The following is a 19,931-nucleotide window of genomic DNA, read 5'->3' on the forward strand; positions in this document are numbered from 1 at the left end:
AATGTAATAGCTTTAAAGGGAAAGGAGCTCGAGGCAGTTAACCTGACAAACGCAAAACCATTTGACGCAACAAAAGCTGAACTAAAAATATGGGTGAGAGAATCTCATAAGGCCTCTCTAAATAATGAAACGGTGGGTAGAACCACGAAGATCCTATGGGTGACCGTGATGAAAAAAACGAAAAATCTCCTCAAAATGAGCAAGTCTGAAGTTAGTATGTCTATACAAAATTGGACGTGCGGATTCAGACGATTGTAGAGCATGTGGTGAGGACAGTGAAACTCTGAAGCACTTTCTTTGCCACTACCAGGCATTCGTCGAAGTTAGATGCAAGATCCAAGTGAACATTTTTTTCATGATAAGGAGCGCACAACAGGCCCGGTGTATTCTTTGGATTTGATGTAGTATACATCCTCCTATCAACCTAACCCTAACCCAACCTTGGGACCTTTATGCAAAAAAAATAGAACTGATATAAGATGTGAAGAGTACCTTCTACTTCGGAATAAAAGTGGTTTGTACTGATATAATTTTCTGGAAAATCTTTGGTACTGTTGCCTTCTCAATAGTAGTCATATTGTAACATCGGTCAACGAAATATGTCTGCCTCTAGACGTTGTTGCCGAAACAATAGTACTCTTTCAGTCGTGTTGTTGCGAAACTTTAAGAGATGGGATTAATGCTATCTTCTCATGACAACATAAGGGTGAATCACTTCTGATGAAGTTGTGACTCGTCGGATGTTCTTAACTAGTATTTGATTCATCCTGTTGAGGTATACATCGAGATTAGGTTCGAGTTTATCTGTCATTCTGCAACGGGACTGTTATGGCCGGAGATTAAGTAGGTCAAGTACTGTAGCAAAGTGTTTGTGTATAGATCGGCAACCGACATGTACAAAAATTTGCAACCAACGTGTTTTTTGCAAGAAATCAAGATTTCATTCTGCAATGGGACTGCTATGGCGATTAAGTCGGTCAAGTACTGGAGCGTTTGTATATAGATCGACAATCGAAATGTACAAAAATTTGCAACCAGTGTGTTTTTTACAAGACATCAAGATTTGTCTCGGCACTACTATGACAAGACTTAGATAGCTCGAGTACTGGAGCAAATTGCTTGTCATGTCTGCGTTCTTTGCAAGTCACATAGGAGCGGTGGTGATACGATTCTAGCTTACTTAGTGATTGAAAAAGTATTACGGTAGAATAGGGCTAACCGCCAGCTACTCACGTAAAGCTCATTGACATCATGAAGAGCATGAAAAGCTATGATGAAGCTCTATCACATGCATAAGTAGGACAAATTAATGAATATCAGATCAGTGAGATCAGTGCAACAACGAAAACCAAAACATTCACTTGAACACTCACATAAAGCTCATTGACATCATGAAGAGCTTGAAAAACTATGTACAACGAAGTAATGAATACTACTCTTATTGAGATCAGTTGAGTCCAAACAATTGCCGATGAAAACTAAAATATTCACGTTAACACAACTAAAGCAGTGCCCAGACGAAGCCTCTTATAAACTGTTTGAGAAACTCTGACATTTATTACATGCCTCAACACTTGTTAATAATGTATATTGTAATAAGAACTTAAAAAATAATGTATATTAGAATAAGAACTTAAAAGTATTTAAATAAAACTATTTATTATCTTAAAGATATTTGGTAGCAAAAATTTCTACAAAACATTTCAGATTTAGATAAGAGAAACAAATCTCCCGGGACTACAAAACTTCAAAGATAATTTAACTTATAACAGAGTATTAAAAAACAACTTAAATCATTGGCCGGCCATTGCCGACAACAGGGTCCGAATGAAATCCATAATAATTATATGTTAACACTAGCATACTCTGGGTGCTTCGCTACCCTAACCAAAATTAAATACATACAAAATTTTGTTTACTTTTATAGAAAATTAAAATTGATTAAAAATTTGTTTAATGTTTCAGTTTTTTACGTTCAATATCACGTGAATAAATTCGCATTCAGTAAGAAGCTTGTATTTTTGTTCTCATTCGTTTAACTTCTACATTATAGAAAATTTCGAAAGTACTATTTGAAGAAAGTACTATAAAATACCTATTATAGATTCTCATTTAATCAAAAACCTAACCTATGTTCAATATGGTAAAAATATCAAAAAGTACCATCGGAGAAACAAAAAAGTACAAAAATCTGCCTCAATAAATTCTCATTTAATAAGGACCGTGTGTCATGTGTTCGGTTAACCATTATAGAGAATCCAAAAGGTACCATTTGAAGAATGGAAAAGTACCAAAGAGTTCCCACTTACAGAATATTACTCAGTCAAGACCATGTATGTTAAAATTTATGTTCCTAGGTTGAATATTTTAGAAAATTCAAAAAGTACCATTTTTGAGATAAAAAGTACTAAAAAGTTCTCTCTTTAAGAATCTTATTCAATGAGGGCCGTGTATGTTTAACAATCATGAGTTTTGAATTCATATTATAGAACATACAAAGAGTATCATTTGAAGAAAGAAAAAGTGCGAAAAGTGGAATAAATTCTACCTTAGTGGAAAGTACTAATAAAAATAGTACAATTTTTCCCCTTTCCGTATTTAAATCTCTATATCACAGATAAAACTCAAACGATTGAAATCTGCATTCATTTGTAAATAAACTACTTTTTCAAATTTTATAAAAATTGACTCAATGAGTTTGAATAAAATTAAATTTCCCGTTTTTTCCCTTTTTGGTACTTTTTCCCCAGTGAAATAGCTAAAATTTTGTTTCTACAAATATTACAGAGTTAGTCCGTAATTTAAAATTAATACTTCAATAAATCGAAAAAATTTCTTAATGTGCTAAAAAAGTACCAAAAAGCACTGAATTTTAAAAAAGTACGAAACAGGTGTCCCCTAATTTTGGGAGATATATTCAAAATATTTACAAAAAATTTATTTAGGTTCAGCCGTTTGGGCTGTGCGATGATGAATCAGTCAGTCAGTAACGCTTCCCTTTCTATATATAGATTTAAAACTAAATTTAAAAACATGAGTATTTTAGTTTACAAAAAAATCAGTGTTTTGTTTCTTCCAATATACTTATACTCCTTATGCCAACCACTGTGGTAGTGTTTAAATATATATGTATAAAGAAAAATGTTTCACTCACCTCATTATTTTACGTTTATTATTTGGATGTATACGATTTGCAGTTTCTGGATCAATATTCCTTAAATGGTTGTGCAACAATTCCGATGACATTGTTAACATTTTTTCACCAGCTATAAATGACGACTAAAATAATAAAGGAAATATTTGTAAAACTTAAAAAAACCAAACATGATAAGAGAGTGGAAATTTTTTTGGTTCTTTAATAAAATAAAACTTAAATAAAAATACATACATTTTCCACATTCCCAGACACTGTGGCAACAATGTCATCAGCATCATTGTCATTAATATTGTCACTAGTGGTTTTTGCTTTATCAGCTAGAGAAGTTGGTGTTGTTGTTGTTGTTGTTGTTAATGCTGGCAACTTACTTAAGTCTTCATTACTGCTGGTATCTGTGGGACTTACTAGGATATCCCATAATAAAGATTCTATATAATAGTTAGTGCCACCCACTACTATAGGGCTTTTGGCTTGGGCTAACAGGTTTTCTAGCTAAATTTTTTTTTTGTAAGTTAAGGTTTCTAGGGCCATTGTTAATTATTAAAAAAAATTGTTTTAATATTAAATATTTAATTAAACATTTTTAGCACGTTTTTAAAGGTTGTATTGGAACACAGGAAGTTTTAACGATTTTTTTTTTCATTTTTGGGTTTTGGCCATTTAAATGGCCACTAGTTCGGGTAATTTATGAGACGCTTGTATTCGGATTAAAAATGCAGAACACGTATTTAGGCATATATTCAATTTTTTTGTTAAATATGTTGTTCATGTAAAACATATTTAATATTTGTTAACAAAAAAAAAAAACTAAATATTAATATTAATTAAGCAAATTTTGAATAAATTGTAAATCAATTCTTTAATTTTTTGGAATAGAAAATGAGCTTAAACGGATCATTAATAAGAAAATAAATTATTACTAGAAATATAGAACAAGCTGTTAGGAATAGGGAATTTTTTAATTCTAAATCAAAAAGTTTCAAGTTGAATAATAAATTTTAAATGGGCAAACTTTGCTTAACCCCTGACAATATAAACTTGATGTTAAATAGGTAATACCCAGTCGAATATAGTGAGATTGAAAAAGCTTTTTCGCACAACAATTCAGTCTAAAGAGAGTTTGTTTGCAGAACTAAAATCTCGCGATTGATTAATTGTCTTCTCTCGAGAACTGTTGCCATTTCAAAGCAAATCAACTCAAATTAGGCAAAGTTTCCTTATTACTATTTTATTATAAAAATATTCCCCAAAAGTATACATATATCCCAGCAAGCATTTGGAAGATTGTTGTATGATTAGTAGACTGAGTCTTTTTTGACTCCATTTGATGACCTAAAAGTGAATAATTGAGTTGAGTGTTTAAAAAATGATACGAAATTGATCCTGATATATGATTAAAAACTGATTATTTGAAAAAATTGGAACAAAATGTGCAGCAATCGTAAATTGATCATCCTGGTGTTTAAAATATGATGGTTTTTAAATTTATTTTATGATCATATTTTAAGCATTTGAAAGATCCAAAACTGTTTTCTGTATTGTTGTATTTTTTTCTAACAGACATAAAAGTGACTCAGAAGGTTAGGTTAGGTTGATAGGAGGATGTATAACTACATCAAATCCGAAGAAATACACCTAGACCACAAATTGTTCACTGAATGTATTATTTTTCAATGTTCAGAAAATCAGTTTCCTGGACGTAATTCCTGCGAATTTTCCAATCAGTATTAGTCAGGAATGTTATTTCCGGAATAACATCACTTACAAGATACTTGGATCTAACTTCGACAAATGCCTGACAGTGGCAAAGAAAATGCTTCAGGGTTTTTACTGTCCTTTCCACATGCTCTACATTTGTCTGATTCCAATTTTGTACAGATTTGCTCGCAATCCTGTGTGTCCACTCAGAATACATACCATCATTCCAACCTCAGACTTGCCCATTTTGATGAGATTTCTCGTCTTGTTCTCATCAGGGTCACCTCATAGGATCTTTATGGTTCTTCATTATTCCAAGAGCCCTTATGGGACTCTCTCACCCATATTTTTAATTCAGCTTTTGTTGTAACGAATGGTTTTGCGATTGTCAGGTTAACTACCTCGAGCTCCCTTCCCTTTAAAGCTATTACATTCGCCCTTTCGTTGCCGTCTACTCCCTAGAACCCATATGATATAAACTTTATCTCTAGGAGAGTATTTGCTTAAAGCTTTCCTACAATCCAGTACGGACTTAGATTTAATTCTATCACCTGATATCGCCCTAATTGTCTTCTGGCTGTCGGTAAATATATTAAGGGCTGTGGCCGCCATATTTATTCTAAGTCAATTCCATTTTTGCTTGGACTTCTGCCTGGAAGCTTGTGTTATGATTAGGTAAACGGTGGTATATTTCTGTTTCTGGTCCTTCAATATATAACACCAAACCCACTTTATCCCCCAATTTAGAGCCATCCATGTAATTGGTATTTGCTCTAGTGTTCCGCTTGGCCAAGACATTCTATCTGGGATCAGAAAATGACTCAGAAAGAACTCAAAATTTACAAAAATATGATTCGAAAATTACTCTAAAACGACCAGGACCACAACTCATAAATGACTCTAATATAATTCAAAAATTAATCAGAACCGATCAAAAGAAGGGCTTTTAAATGAGTCGCAGATAGGATACGATTTATTATGATCAGAAAATGTGCGCACATTATAATCGTGCGAAAGAGTCATAAATGACTCAAATGTGATAAAAATTTCCAAAAAAATGCTAGCTGGGATAAAACCCACAAAATTCTTACTTCTTAAAAAAACAGCCTAAATGTTCATTCTCAAAAATGGGTTAATTTTATATTCTGCCAATGAAATCGAAATTTTTTGTCACAGACCAATATGTAAAAAAAGAAGCAGACACACATACAAACACTTTATAAATAATTTATCAATACACCATCATGAAATCAATCATCAAATTAAATATTTCAACCAGGTTCAAATTTTCAGTTCGTTTGTCTAATTTAAAACAAGACAAGAAACACCAAAAGAAGAAAAAAACGCCTTCAAATCAGAAACTCAGCTCTGCTCAATTTAAAATCAGTCAAAATTTTTGTAGAAGACTTAGGAAAAAATGCGTACACGCATTTATTTTAGCATAATTTTCCATATTTAATGGTTAATCGTTTGAACGAAAGAATAAGAAAAAAAGTCTAACATATAATTTGTATATAAATTTCTTAATTAAAGTATTTTTTTTTTTTTTTTGGTTTGTATATTTCGTTTGAGTATTCAATTAATTTTCTTATAATTTATTTACAAAATCTATTTGGACAATTAAGTATACAAGACGACAAGTTTGTATTAAAAATGTGAATAGAGGCCTATATAGTCATATATAGTTTATTTAGTGGAAGCAAACATTTACTTTTAAAACTACAGCTAAGGGTGACAAAGTTAATGGTCACTTGATATGATAAATAAAATTATTTATATTCATTAAAATAACCGTATTCGAATGGGATAATATTAACCGATGTACAATGGCATCAGCTCCAAAGTTTGTTAATTTATAATAACTTACTAGCTATATAAAATTGGCTTTATAATAGTGTAATTAGACCAATTCTAGCTTATGCTTTAATAATCTGGTGGACTGCTTTAGACAAAAAGTGCAATATCAAACTACTACAGGGAGTTCACCCTACATGCTGCTTGGGTATAAGTGGTGCCATGTGTACTACTTCAACCAAGGCTCTTGACACGTTGCTAGATATTCCACCCATTGAAACATATTTAAGATATGAGGCGGCGCTTACAGCCGAACGGCTCTTTACTTTAGGCGAACAGGCCAAAAGCGGTTATAGGACACGTCATCAATGTATACTGGACACATTGGAAGGTTATACACAATCATCGGACATGCCTGATCGTATACCAGGCACAGAATATGTCGGAAACTTTGAAACGCTGATCCCAGATAGAATGTCTTGGTCAAGCGGAACATTAGAGCAAATACCAGTAGGAATCCGTTGTTACACGGATGGCTCTAAATTGGGGGACAAAGTGGCGCTGGGGTTCTATATTGAAGACCCAGAAACAGAAATATACCACCGTTTACCAAATCATAACACAAGCTTCCAGGCAGAAGTACGAGCAATAACGGAATGCGTAAATTGGATTAAAATAAATATGGCGCCCACAGCGCTTAATATATTTACCGATAGCTAGAAGGCAATTAGGGTGATATCATGCAATAGAACTAAATCTAAGACTGTATTGGATTGTAAGAAAGCTTTAACTGAATACTCTCCCAGAGGTAAGGTTTACATCATATGGATACCAGCCCACTCGGGAGTAGTCGGTAACGAAAGGGCGAATGTAATAGCTTTAAAGGGTAGGAGCTCGAGGCAGTTAACCTGACGAACGCCAAACTATTCGACGCAACAAAAGCTGAATTAAAAATATGGGTGAGAGAATCCCATAAGGCCTCTTGGAATAATGAAACGCTGGGTAGAACCACAAAGATCCTATGTGGTGACCCTGATGAGAACAAGACGAGAAATCTCCTTAAAATGAGCAAGTCTGAAGTTAGTATGATGGTACGTATTCTGAGTGGACACACAGGATTACGAGCACATTTATACAAAATTGGCCGTGCGGATTCAGACGAATGTAGAGCATGTGGAAAGGACTCCTGACTAACACTGATTGGAAAATTCTTAGGAATTACGTCCAGGAAACTGAGTTACTGAGGAGCGCACAACAGGCCCGATAGTGGCCTAGGTGTATTTCTTCGGATTTGATGTACTATACATCCTCCTATCAACCTATCCTAAGTTTATGTAGCAGTAGATTCGATTAAAGCTAAGAGTGACTCGGCTACTAGCGCCGATTCATATCATACATGCGTTTCGATTGGGGAAGTGTTGTTAAATAATTCTAAAACATTGCTCATTTCCTCACTAATATCCAAACCAACCATGTTGAATAAAATGAATTATCTTCACCTTTCTGTTATTGAAATTCAGAACAATAGAGGTGCTACCAATGATACTAGTTTTGTCGGAACTAGAAACTTTTGGAGCCATTTCCTCATCATTTGACTTAAGGTCTAATCAGAATACCACATAATTTGGTATTACAGGGTTTGGCAGGTGCATCGAACCAGAAGAGTTCAGTACAACTCATTTTGAAATAGGTTTTTGCCTTTTTAGACGTCGGGAGATTGACAGTTCGTGGATGATCTTTACTGAAATAGATTAAATTGATATAACAAAATTTCTGCAATCTTTATAAAACTGGTCTCAAAAATTCCGTAATTTTGAGCTGATTGCCGGAAAACTAATTGTAAAATTTTCAATTGCTGAACTGAGACCCCTTTTAAAAAAAATTATTTTTTATTTCTCTCGTGATCAGTACATTAATACGCATCGACTAAGAGGTACATGAGATTCTTAAATAGGCAGTTCCTTGGCAATCTATTATACATGGAATGACGTCAGGCATTTCATTGAAGTCATTCGGAAGCGAGTGGTGGAGCGTCACTAGTCCAAAAAGAAGGATGGTTAAACCCAATATCATATTATAGCCAAGTTTAACAAAGCAGTTCATTAGATTATTGAAGCGATATTAATGCTATTCTGGATGTTAAGAGTGCTGGTGATCCACCATACCAGATGGAGCACCAATTTTTGCAGAGTTATTAACCCCCGAAAACCAGACTTTTGCTTTGTGCATTCAGACGATAGTATCTAACCGAATTTGGCCTCATGCAGGTTTAATTCCTTTCTAGTTGGTCATCGTAGAATTGCAATATGTTTTACAGAATCGGCTTTTACAGAAATCGGCGTAGTGCTAACTACCATTAATTCTTACTTTTCAAATTCTGGACAAACTGGTAACTTGTATATCCTACACCATTTTGGTGGGATGTTTGGGCTGATGTTTGTAACGCACATTAATGTTTTCTGAGTCGATTTAGCTATGTCCATCCGTCTGTATGTCCGTCCATGTACCTTGGACCTTGTATCCAAACTACAGGTCGCAATTTTGAAGATAATTTAATGAAATTTGCTACATGATCGTGTATTGTTCCAGGAACTAAGCTTATTTTAAAATGATTAAGATCGGTCCATTATTTCATATAGTCCCCCAAACAACTAAACCTCCCTAACAGAGCTTTTGTGCTCATATATTTAATATACTCACATCTCGACAAAAAGCGGCACAACTATGTTTTACACATGCCTTGATGACCCTGCCGAATTTTGTAATGATCGGTCCTCACTCTCTCATACAAAGACCCCTTGAGAAAATCAGTTAAATTTCGCTTTAAAAGTATTGAGGATAAATACATTTTTGTTAAACGTAGATTCATCCAGCAAATTTTATGAGGATCGGTACAAATTTCCTCCCAGTCCCGATATAAAGCCCTCTTTCAAAATTTTGAAATTTTAATTTAATACCAACCTGCTATTTAGTTAAACATAGTTGCCTATAATTAAGTCACTACTACTAAGTCTGTCTTTATGTCTGTCTGTCCAACGAAATACATACATACATGTGTATATGCCAATATCTTTTAAATCGTTGTATAAACTTTATTATGTCTTGTTTAATTTATATTGAATTTGATTTATATTTGACATCAAAATATGTGAGTGTATCTAAAACATATTCATACCAATGTGTGTGTGTGTATTAATATGTGTACCTTTTCTTTTTTTATATAGTTTTGACAGTTATTATGACATTTACAAGTTGTCACTAATAGAAGTTGCTGTTGTTATTATAGCTATTAAGCATTTTTTTTTCAAACTCTCATTCGTTTTCTTGGTATCAATTTATAGTTTATTTCAAGTTAGGCAGCGTTAGGTGAGTGATATGGCTAGTTAGGTTTTAATTTTTTGTAGTTTTTACTAATAATTTTGCTGCTTCTTGGGTTTCAGGCTGTGGTTGTAAGATGTCGTAACGAAAATGTTGGTTAAACATAAACGCTAAGTAAGAAAAATACCTGTCGTTATTAAATTAAACATTACACGTGACAATATGTTATTAATACATAGTTGTGGTATAAAATACCAAAAATACTTACAAGAAAAGGAGGGACACAAATGACAGTTTTTAAATAATTAAAATAGTTATTAGGAAGAAAACCCATAAAACATGTTCAGACTATAATATCTATAAGTATATGTACATATATTAGAAGATTTTTAAAAGTTGTTTCAAATTTATACAAACTATTTACTCTTTTATTAGCTTAGGTTATATAGGACTTGTGAATCATGTAATTCCCGAGAGAACTAAACATTGTTTCTAAAAATTTTGTTAAATAGAATCTTTGTGATGTTACTTCCTTATCCGTTTCAAATTTTTAACTAAAATTTAAACCCTGACTATAATAACAATTCTGTTTTCAAAATGCAAATCTGTTTTAAACAAAACAAATTGATAAATATCAATTTTTATACAAAATTAACTCTTTAATATAAAAATGCAGCACACTTTCTTACAAAATTGTTTTATCAAAATTCTACGAATTATACAGTTTGGAACAACATGTCTAGCCACCATTTATACCCCTGTGGATCAGTGCGTTTATGGTTTCTTTGCCTTTGCTATTGGTTGTACCGATGCTATACTACATCTCATGATTTCACCACACCTTGAAAACAAATCTGTGAATCCCGATGAAAAGCCAGCAACTATCAAAACAAATATTCTACTCTCGGTTATAGAATCTATTCATGATTATCTACCCTTGGGTTTCATCAATATGGAACTACATCGTTTATCGTCTCAATATCCACTTTTAAGTTATGTTTTTTGTCTACCCTTTGGCTTGGATATTCTATCGCGTCTCTTCGATGACGGCACTACCTATGTTGCGGACGAGAAGGTGTTAATGTATTTGAAAAAATTTAATATAATCATTCATTCCATATCGATTGGTTCTCTGGCCAAGCGTGAATTGAATATTTGGTTTATGTGCGTTTGGCTGGCCACAATGATTGTCAGTGGTGGGATATTTTTGGAAGCCTCTTATTTTTATGTGGGAAAATGTATGAAATTAATTGGTTACATTTTTGTATATATTTTTGCATTAATTGGTATTTACGATGATGATTTTTTGAGTCGCTGGGAATGGTTTAATATACATGCAATGGATTATCAATAAAAATATTTGTTAAATTTCGTTTTGAATTTGTTTTTTTTTTTTTTTTTAATTTGTTGTGAAGTTAATTTAATAAGGAACTAGATGAGTACAAGAACTGAACTAGCATGGAATTAGAACCAAAACTGAACTAGTATAGAACTAGAACTGAAATAGAATTGAACTAGAACTGAACTAGAACTGAACTAGAACTGAACTAGAACTGAACTAGAACTGAACTAGAACTGAACTAGAACTGAACTAGAACTGAACTAGAACTGAACTAGAACTGAACTAGAACTGAACTAGAACTGAACTAGAACTGAACTAGAACTGAACTAGAACTGAACTAGAACTAGAACTGAACTAGAACTGAACTAGAACAGAACTAGAACAGAACTAGAACAGAACAGAACTAGAACTGAACTAGAACTGAACTAGAACTGAACTAGAACTGAACTAGAACTGAACTAGAACTGAACTAGAACTGAACTAGAACTGAACTAGAACTGAACTAGAACTGAACTAGAACTGAACTAGAACTGAACTAGAACTGAACTAGAACTCATCTAGAACTCAACTAGAACTCAACTAAAACTCAACTAGAACTGAAGTAGAACTGAACTAGAACTAAACTAGAACTGAACTAGAACTGAACTAGAACTGAACTAGAACTGAACTAGAACTAAACTAGAACTGAACTAGAACTGAACTAGAACTGAACTAGAACTGAACTAGAACTGAACTAGAACTAACTAGAACTGAACTAGAACTGAACTAGAACTGAACTAGAACTGAACTAGAACTGAACTAGAACTGAACTAGAACTGAACTAGAACTGAACTAGAACTGAACTAGAACTGAACTAGAACTGAACTAGAACTGAACTAGAACTGAACTAGAACTGAACTAGAACTGAACTAGAACTGAACTAGAACTGAACTAGAACTGAACTAGAACTAAACTAGAACTGAACTAGAACTGAACTAGAACTGAACTAGAACTAGAACTGAACTAGAACTGAACTAGAACTGAACTAGAACTGAACTAGAACTGAACTAGAACTGAACTAGAACTGAACTAAAACTGAACTAGAACTAGAACTGAACTTGCACAGAACTAGAACTGAAAATTTTCTGAAATAGAACTGAACTTGATCTGAACTAGAACTCAACTATAATTGAAATGGAACTGAAGTCCAGATCATCTTCTATGGCAAGCCTATGTTAAAATGATTGTCTATAAAAATCTTTTTCAGTACTACCATGAAGTAAATTTTACTTCTTCTTCTCTTATTGTAAGACCTATTTTCACACCAAACTTGCTCGAACAAAATAACTTGAAAAATGATAAGATTATTTCAAACTACTGATACTCCATTTTGACATAAACTATTTATCAAAATAAAAATTTGACAAATTGTTTTAATAAAAATATTAAATTTTCAAAAGACAATAAAAAACCCAAAATTATCTGTAACCATTAAACCAATTTTCAATCTAACTTTATATAAACCACGATCTAAATCTACTCTAACTAAATAATGGAAGTGATATGGCTTTTAAAGAGATTACCCTTTTATGCTTTGGCTTTAATGGCTAGTTATGCTGCGTACAACATGCCACCGGAAACAAATCCTTACGCCTTTGCAGCCTGTGCCGTTGGCATTATCTATGGTGTATTTGGTTTAGTGGGAGGTCAAGAAGTAGCGGATGGTATTGTGAAGGGAGTGGTAGATGATCTTTTGGATTTTGTGCCTCTGGCAATGGTAAACATTGAAATTTTTCAAATGATGGGCAAGCCATATGCTTTTGTTCATGCCTTATTCATTATACCACTGATACTGGATCTAATTGCCAAATTATTTGGCGAAGAAAGTGATGATGCGGCCACGCAAACCCTTAAACATGTTAGCAATTTAGCGAATGTTGTTTCGTTACTTTATCTTTCGTATATGGAGGATAACTATATGTTTGGTTATGTCGCTCTTTCATATTTGGCAGCCCATACGGGCATGGTCATAGGAGGAAGATGTCATGGATATTTGGTGGATCTTAACTATATAATGAGTTATGTTTTATTTTATTTTACCGCAACATTAGCGGTGACAGTGCCAAATACCCCCAAAGCTTAACAACTTTACAGGGGTTTGTTGAAATCAAAAACGAAGCCATGAGTTAATTATCCGAAATTGTTTTGAAATTAGAAGAAAAAGTCAAAATAAAAATTGTAAATTTTAAAAATTCTAAAAACAAATTTAATAAAAAATTTAATTTTCGGCAATTTTTTTCTAAATTCCTGGTTTGATTTCCTTTAATTGCTTGCAAAAATGATAGATACTATTTTGGATACCGTTTTCAATGGTCTGCTAATAGGCACCTCCGGTTACGCCATGTTCGCGGTAAATCCTGTGGATCATCCATTTGCCTTTGCCGCCTGTGCTGTTGGATTTTGTCATGGTTGTACGGGTATTTATACCCGTTTCTTCGATAGTTCTTGTGGCGCTGAAGGCTCTGAAGGAAAATGTAGAAATCGTGTTAAGAAACTAACTAGCAGTTGTATGGAAATTATAACGGTACCCTTGGCTAATATGGATCTCTATAGAAGTTCTCAGCAGACTAATGCTTTAGCCTTGGGTCATGGTTTATTTATTATACCATTGGCCTTTGATTTGACGTTGAAATACCTTGCTACGGAAGGAGATGAGGGTGAATCTACTGCCATTTTAAAAGATCTAACTGTATTGGGGAATATTGTTTCCCTATTATTTTTCGCGGTAAACGAAAATAATCTTCCCGCCGGCTTAATGGCTCTATCGGCATTTTTTTCCTACTCGGGTTCAATGGTAATGGAATATATGTTGAATGGAACTGAGGAGAATTCTAGTTTAGCAGGTTATGCTTTATTCTTTGCTTTCATGCCTTCAGCTTTAAGCGCTGGTGCTGAAGTAGCGACATGAAATAATGTACATGTTTTGGAATATTCTGTTTAAATTACTAAAATTGCAATAAAATAATATATTCTTACAAAATTTACCATTTATTTATTAAATAAAATATTGAGTTATTCGGTTCAAATCGCTCGAATTCATCACAATCCGGTTTAATTATATATTATTCAACACTATTATTCATCACTATCTATACCGATAATGAATAATTAAGGCAGCAAGTTAGAACCTATCATGTATTTCCTAGAGAACGGTATAAGAAAAGTTCTACTAGGATTTACATTCAATCTACTATTACCGATACTCCATCAACTTAATCTAAATTATCTGTACTTAGTAGTGAACATTTTCTACTTCAAGTCATCCAGAATCTGAAGCAAACAATTAGTGTCGCAATCTGAGCAAAATAAAAGACGAAAATTATATATTTTAGGGAATTCAATATCTTGAGCAGACAGTTAATGTGAATATTTCACAGAAATTGAGGGAGGCCACGACTTATCATTAATGGCCTAGTATTGTTTTAGAGACCTTTAGATCAACAGCATCAGCACAAAACGCCTTTCCTAATAAGAGATTACTTATAGGCCTTATTTCACGGTGGTCTTTTCATCCACGGGGTGAGATTATTTTATGACTTACCACCGCCTCCTAGTGTTTCTTAGACGCCGGTACATGGTTTGCCGGTCCATAAACAAGCACTATGCCCAAATACTCAATATCTCCGGCTGTTTAACTTGCGAAAAGCAAAAACAGATGGGATGGTCTCCGTTGAGTCAGCAAAACACTTGGAGATGTAAACCTTAGACCATAAAACGAATGCATAAAAGTCAGCCCAGGACTTGTTCTTACTCAAAGAGAACACCCATTGTAAATCTTATATGATCATACCCGAACAAGGAAGGGAAATTCAATGGTATCACTTATATAAGATACCTTACATCCATTACCACTCAACCCAGCAAGCTTCTCATCCATCCAACGCATTCATTGAGAAAAACATACGACATACTTACTCTAGGTATACGGGTGGGTAAGGTCCATATAGACCTTCATCCATCCCATATTATATAAATTTGACACCAACTTATGCTTAGTCTCACAGTCATTCCTTTGAGGGGTATATGTTGTCTCAACAACAGCTTATCCCAAATTATGGACTTTAGCGTGTATCAGTCTTTTAACAAACATGCTCTTTCTCTCTAGAGCGACAATTTTCACCCCGAAGGGACCTCTCCAATAACCGGGACAAGGCAAAGTCCAAAACTCTGCCCTGGGGGCTATCGGTTCCCGTGGTACCAGATTATGTGGTTCTCAGTTTCGACCCATTTGAAATCAGTCCAAGGTCCACTTGATTATCACCGGTTTATATACCCGGCAGACTAGAGGTATTGCAAAAACACAAAGATGTGGGAAGATCATCAAGGTAACATGCCTCCGGAGGCACTGCGGAGCAGTAGAGAAGATAAGTTATCTTCTTTTTATATTCATTATGACAAATACTTCAAAAATCATTAGATATATGGAAGCTTAATACGTCTGGATTGTGCTCCAAACCAACACTGAACAAGTATAACTGAAACCCAAATCGAGTATAATTAAGACCATTACGTAAAAGTGATCTAATTTTGTGCAAATAACTCAATTTAAAAGTTCTGAAATAACTTTATAATATCAACTCAGTTCTACCACAAATTGATATTTTAAAAGCTAAGTTCAAGGACCTTATAGTTCAACAATCTCCATAAATCTAACAGGAAAAAACAACAAAGATGATTTTTAAAATAAATGATATTTTCATTGAGACAGCTTCATACATCAGAAAAGATCATTCCTTTTTGTGTGCCTTCAAACAGAGGATTAACAGCAAATCCATTTGTGAAAACATTATCATTAGCCGAAATGAACCACGAATCATGTTATGATATTAAATTTTATGAGCTTTAAATGATCATTATAGCCGAAAAAAGCCCCAAAAAAATGCATACAACAAAATGGAATGACATCAACAAAAAAGAAATGAATGGCATGACATCAAAACAAATCAACAATTAGTTGTGATTAGGGTTACGCCAACAGCAACTGCAGCCCTGCAACCGAAAATTTACAAAAAAACAAATCCCGAAAACTTATGGAGGATATTAAGAGAACAACATATTTTTGTGCATTAAGATGATCTTAATGATTTTTTCGAAAATATTTTAAACTTTCTGTTTAATTTATATTAATTGTAAGATACAGTTTTTTTTCGGTAATATTTGTTGCATTGAGCCTCATCAGTTCAACATGTTAAATATGATAATACAATGTTATTTTTATGGTGATTTGTTGAGCTTTTATCCATTTTTGTATTATTGTTTCCATGATGATGATGTTTCTCTTAATTTCAGTCCTCCATAACCATTGACGCACAACTAGCGGGGAGTTTGAAGAGGACTGATTTGTTTATTTAGTTGTTGTCGTCGTCGTCTGACTGGCATAACCGAGTATGGAAACATATGAGAACAAAATAAAAACAAACATCCACACAAAAAAAGGGTATCAAAAAATGCTCATTTTGGAGTGAGCGGCAGCGGTGTGGTGTTGATTTTTATGTTATTGACCGTTTTGTTTGAAAAGCCAACGAATTCTTTGAATGAAACCAAGGTTAAGCGGGAGTTTAAAAAGATAAATATTTTTTATTTTTGTTTTGTTATTTTGAGAAACTCATGAGTCATGCTCTCTGTTTTTTTTCGCTTTAAAATCACGTATTATTTTGCACTGTTTGTTGAGCCACTTCGACAGGAATTGCAAACGCGTACAGAAGGGAAGTGATCGATGGCAGTAGTATTTTCGAAATATCATGAATTTTAATTGCATATTATAGTTTTCATGGAATTTTGAGATCCAGTATAGAAAGAAGACGATTCTTGAATGAACAAAGATCATTAAAAATACTTGAAGAATAGCTTAATGGCAGGTTTAAAATCCATTTTGTAAATGAGTAGATATTAACGGCTTAACATTTCAATGGCGAAATTTTGCTTTCCCACGGGGCATGTTACCTTCATGATCTTCCCTCATCTTGGTGATATTGCAATCCCTGTGAAAGAAGTGCTACCAATACCTCTACTCTGCCGGGAATATAAACTGGTGATGAGCTTCCGTCTTTCGTTGGAATGATCTGGTACTCGGGGCAGAGTATCGGACTTTGTATTGTCACGGTTATTGGAGCGGTATCTTCGGTGTTCATGTGGTAGCTGTGGTTTACACCCAAATTCACGGTAAGAATGTTGGTTCAAAGATTGATACAGGGTAAAGTCCACAATTCTGGATAAATTCGGTGCTGTTGCTGAGACAACGGATACCTGTTGGACTAAGCGTTGTAAATGAGTTGGTTCTCAATGAGAGTGTTGGATGAAATGAAGATGAAGACCTTCAAGGCAGGTTTTTACGTAAAGCAATTTCCACATCTTAGGCATTCAGAAAAATGTCGTGAACCTTTTAAAATTACTTAAAACTAAGTCCAAAAGGCCAACGAGAAACGATTTCGCCCATACCAATGGAATTATTATATATATTAGAGAGTGATGAATCCAACTCACCACCTCACTTATGAAATTTCGTCATTGATTCTGAAATATGCAAATGCGGATGACGTATCTGTGATTGTTTGGACTAAAAATCTTGTTATCACTTTCTAAGTCTTCAGACTTCTTAATCTATCCTTCAATTTTTGGTTGGTAGGACTACTTTTCAAATGTCTGTTAAAGAGATGCGAGATCATTTCAACTGGAGCTCTTTACTGCAAATGTATTGCGAAATAAATTGAAAAATTATTCGGAATTCTATTGTTAGTCGATTAAATCGGGGAGTTAACCTTATATCAAAGTTCATTTGACAACTTAACGATGAACAGAGGCCGATTGCCTTAAACCTCCTTTTAATAACCTTTTTAGAAGTCGTTGTGTCACAGGTTGATTCGTTTCAAAGGAGGATTCGTTTCTAATCATACATCTTTCCTCTATCCGATTCTCTTCAGATCTAATAGCTAAGCTTTACACAATGCTATAAAATCTCATTGAATTTCATTCAACACAAAGATGTAGAACTGTGTTATGAACCAGATCAATGTAATATTAGGGTTAGCGAGAATGTGAATAGATGGAAAGAGTTTAGAGTTGGATTGCAGTATTGGTAATGCTGTTATAGCACCTTTGATTCCATATTACCGACTGTGGATGGTTACGGTAGGATCACGAGAGAAGATAAGGATGTAATCTCAATTGCATTTCATATTGAATAACACTCAAAGGAAGTTCTAATTTTGGAACAACATTGAAATCGAAATGGTTCTTTGGAGACCTATGTATATGTTTCCAACATATCCAAGTATTTTCATCAATAGATCGCTACGTCAATCGCATTTGTAAATGATCACCTTATCTCATATAAGGTATATATATTTATAATTTAGATTCACTGCCCTCATTATGGTCAAAAAATTGGATTTCTATCCCAGTGTGGGGATTAATATGCTTTCAATATTTCGATTATTTCACAATTATCTACTTCCATCGACAAAGCATTAACCCCATAACCATTTCTAATGGAGACTAACAAGAAGTAAATGTACTTTTCATTGGATTTTGACCCTGAACTTGTGCAGACTTTCAGTGATTGTGTATATGATCAACTCATTTAAAATACTTAAACAAAATTTAAAACAACTGTAGACAGTTTCAATCAAACGTAATCGGCCTGTTTAAAACGAAATAATGCAAAACATTTTTGTTTTACTTTTTCCTTCTCCTACTCTTTGCTTCTATTTATTTAATTTTTGGTGTGGGCAACACTTTGGTCAATAATCTCTATGATGTGTTAGACAGATACCAGACCCTCTTTATTAATAATTAATCTTGTATTATTAACTAAGGAAGACAATTATTGTTCCATAACGTACCGGGTAAAATGCAGCTTAAGTTTGTTTTTTTTTTTTTATTTCACAAATACCGGCGTACGAGTACAATTCATATAAATAAATAAATACTACTCATACTGGGGAATTGGTTTCAAATTGCATGATCAAGATCATTGAGGGAAACAATAAAAAAAAACTCTGCGCGTCGTCTGTCTACGAAATGTAAACAATGAAATGAAAACAAAACACAATGATAAAGAGCGGTAGGGGAGAGTTGGTGAAGAAGAGCAGACATGGATAAAAAAAACAAAATGCAAAAAATTAGAATAAAACCAAGTAGAAAAAAACAACAACAATACTAAATCAAAATATAAACAAACAAAGAAAAAATAAAAAAAAAGAATTACTCTCCTTGAAATAAAATTTCAAAAGCTCAGTTAAGCAGTCTCAATTAAACAAAAGCCAGTGAAAAGAAAACCATAGAATGCACGCGATGCGATATAAACAAATGTAGGAGAACAATATCATAAGGTATTTAAGATCTTAGAAATATAGATCACAACTTTAAGCTAGATCATTTTAGACTAGATTAAAGAATCGATGACAGAAAACGATCTTGTTAATCCAAGAAATGGAGCAGAGTCGACCTCTTAGACTGATAACACAGGCCAACCGAATCCGGCAGATCGTGCGATATCGCGTAGTGCTAATAGACAAACAATTAGTTACTTTTTGGTATTGGAACTGAGGAATTTTCTAGCTAAAGAACTTTAAAAAGATCATA

General features: G+C 33.7%; 3 protein-coding genes across 3 annotated transcripts in view; 2 read left to right on the top strand and 1 right to left on the bottom strand.

Moving 5' to 3' along the window:
- LOC119616064 (tRNA dimethylallyltransferase-like) overlaps positions 1-19,931 on the bottom strand; it is a 73,858-nt gene that overhangs the window by 26,600 nt on the left and 27,327 nt on the right. The window contains exons 3-4 of the mRNA XM_037972211.1: positions 3,389-3,649; positions 3,155-3,279 (exon numbers count right to left, since the gene is read on the bottom strand). Of these exons, the coding sequence (XP_037828139.1) occupies positions 3,155-3,279; positions 3,389-3,649 (386 nt within the window). The remainder of the gene's footprint in view (positions 1-3,154; positions 3,280-3,388; positions 3,650-19,931) is intronic.
- Positions 12,722-13,506, top strand: LOC119616067. Its single transcript, XM_037972213.1, has one exon. It carries the CDS (start codon positions 12,841-12,843, stop codon positions 13,429-13,431), a length of 591 nt encoding a protein of 196 aa, XP_037828141.1. The 5' UTR covers positions 12,722-12,840; the 3' UTR covers positions 13,432-13,506.
- Positions 13,493-14,289, top strand: LOC119616066. The gene has a single exon (XM_037972212.1). It carries the CDS (start codon positions 13,627-13,629, stop codon positions 14,254-14,256), a length of 630 nt encoding a protein of 209 aa, XP_037828140.1. The 5' UTR covers positions 13,493-13,626; the 3' UTR covers positions 14,257-14,289.

This window comes from Lucilia sericata, unplaced genomic scaffold, assembly GCF_015586225.1.
Source record: "Lucilia sericata isolate MDLA Ls3-8-SP2 unplaced genomic scaffold, ASM1558622v1 Contig000055F_arrow, whole genome shotgun sequence".
NCBI classification, from domain to species: Eukaryota; Metazoa; Arthropoda; class Insecta; order Diptera; family Calliphoridae; genus Lucilia; species Lucilia sericata.

What these genes read in the sequence shown, in the direction of transcription:
- LOC119616066 (XM_037972212.1), top strand. Translation starts at nt 13,627, where the DNA reads ATGATAGATACTATTTTGGATACCGTTTTCAATGGTCTGCTAATAGGC.
- LOC119616067 (XM_037972213.1), top strand. Translation starts at nt 12,841, where the DNA reads ATGGAAGTGATATGGCTTTTAAAGAGATTACCCTTTTATGCTTTGGCT.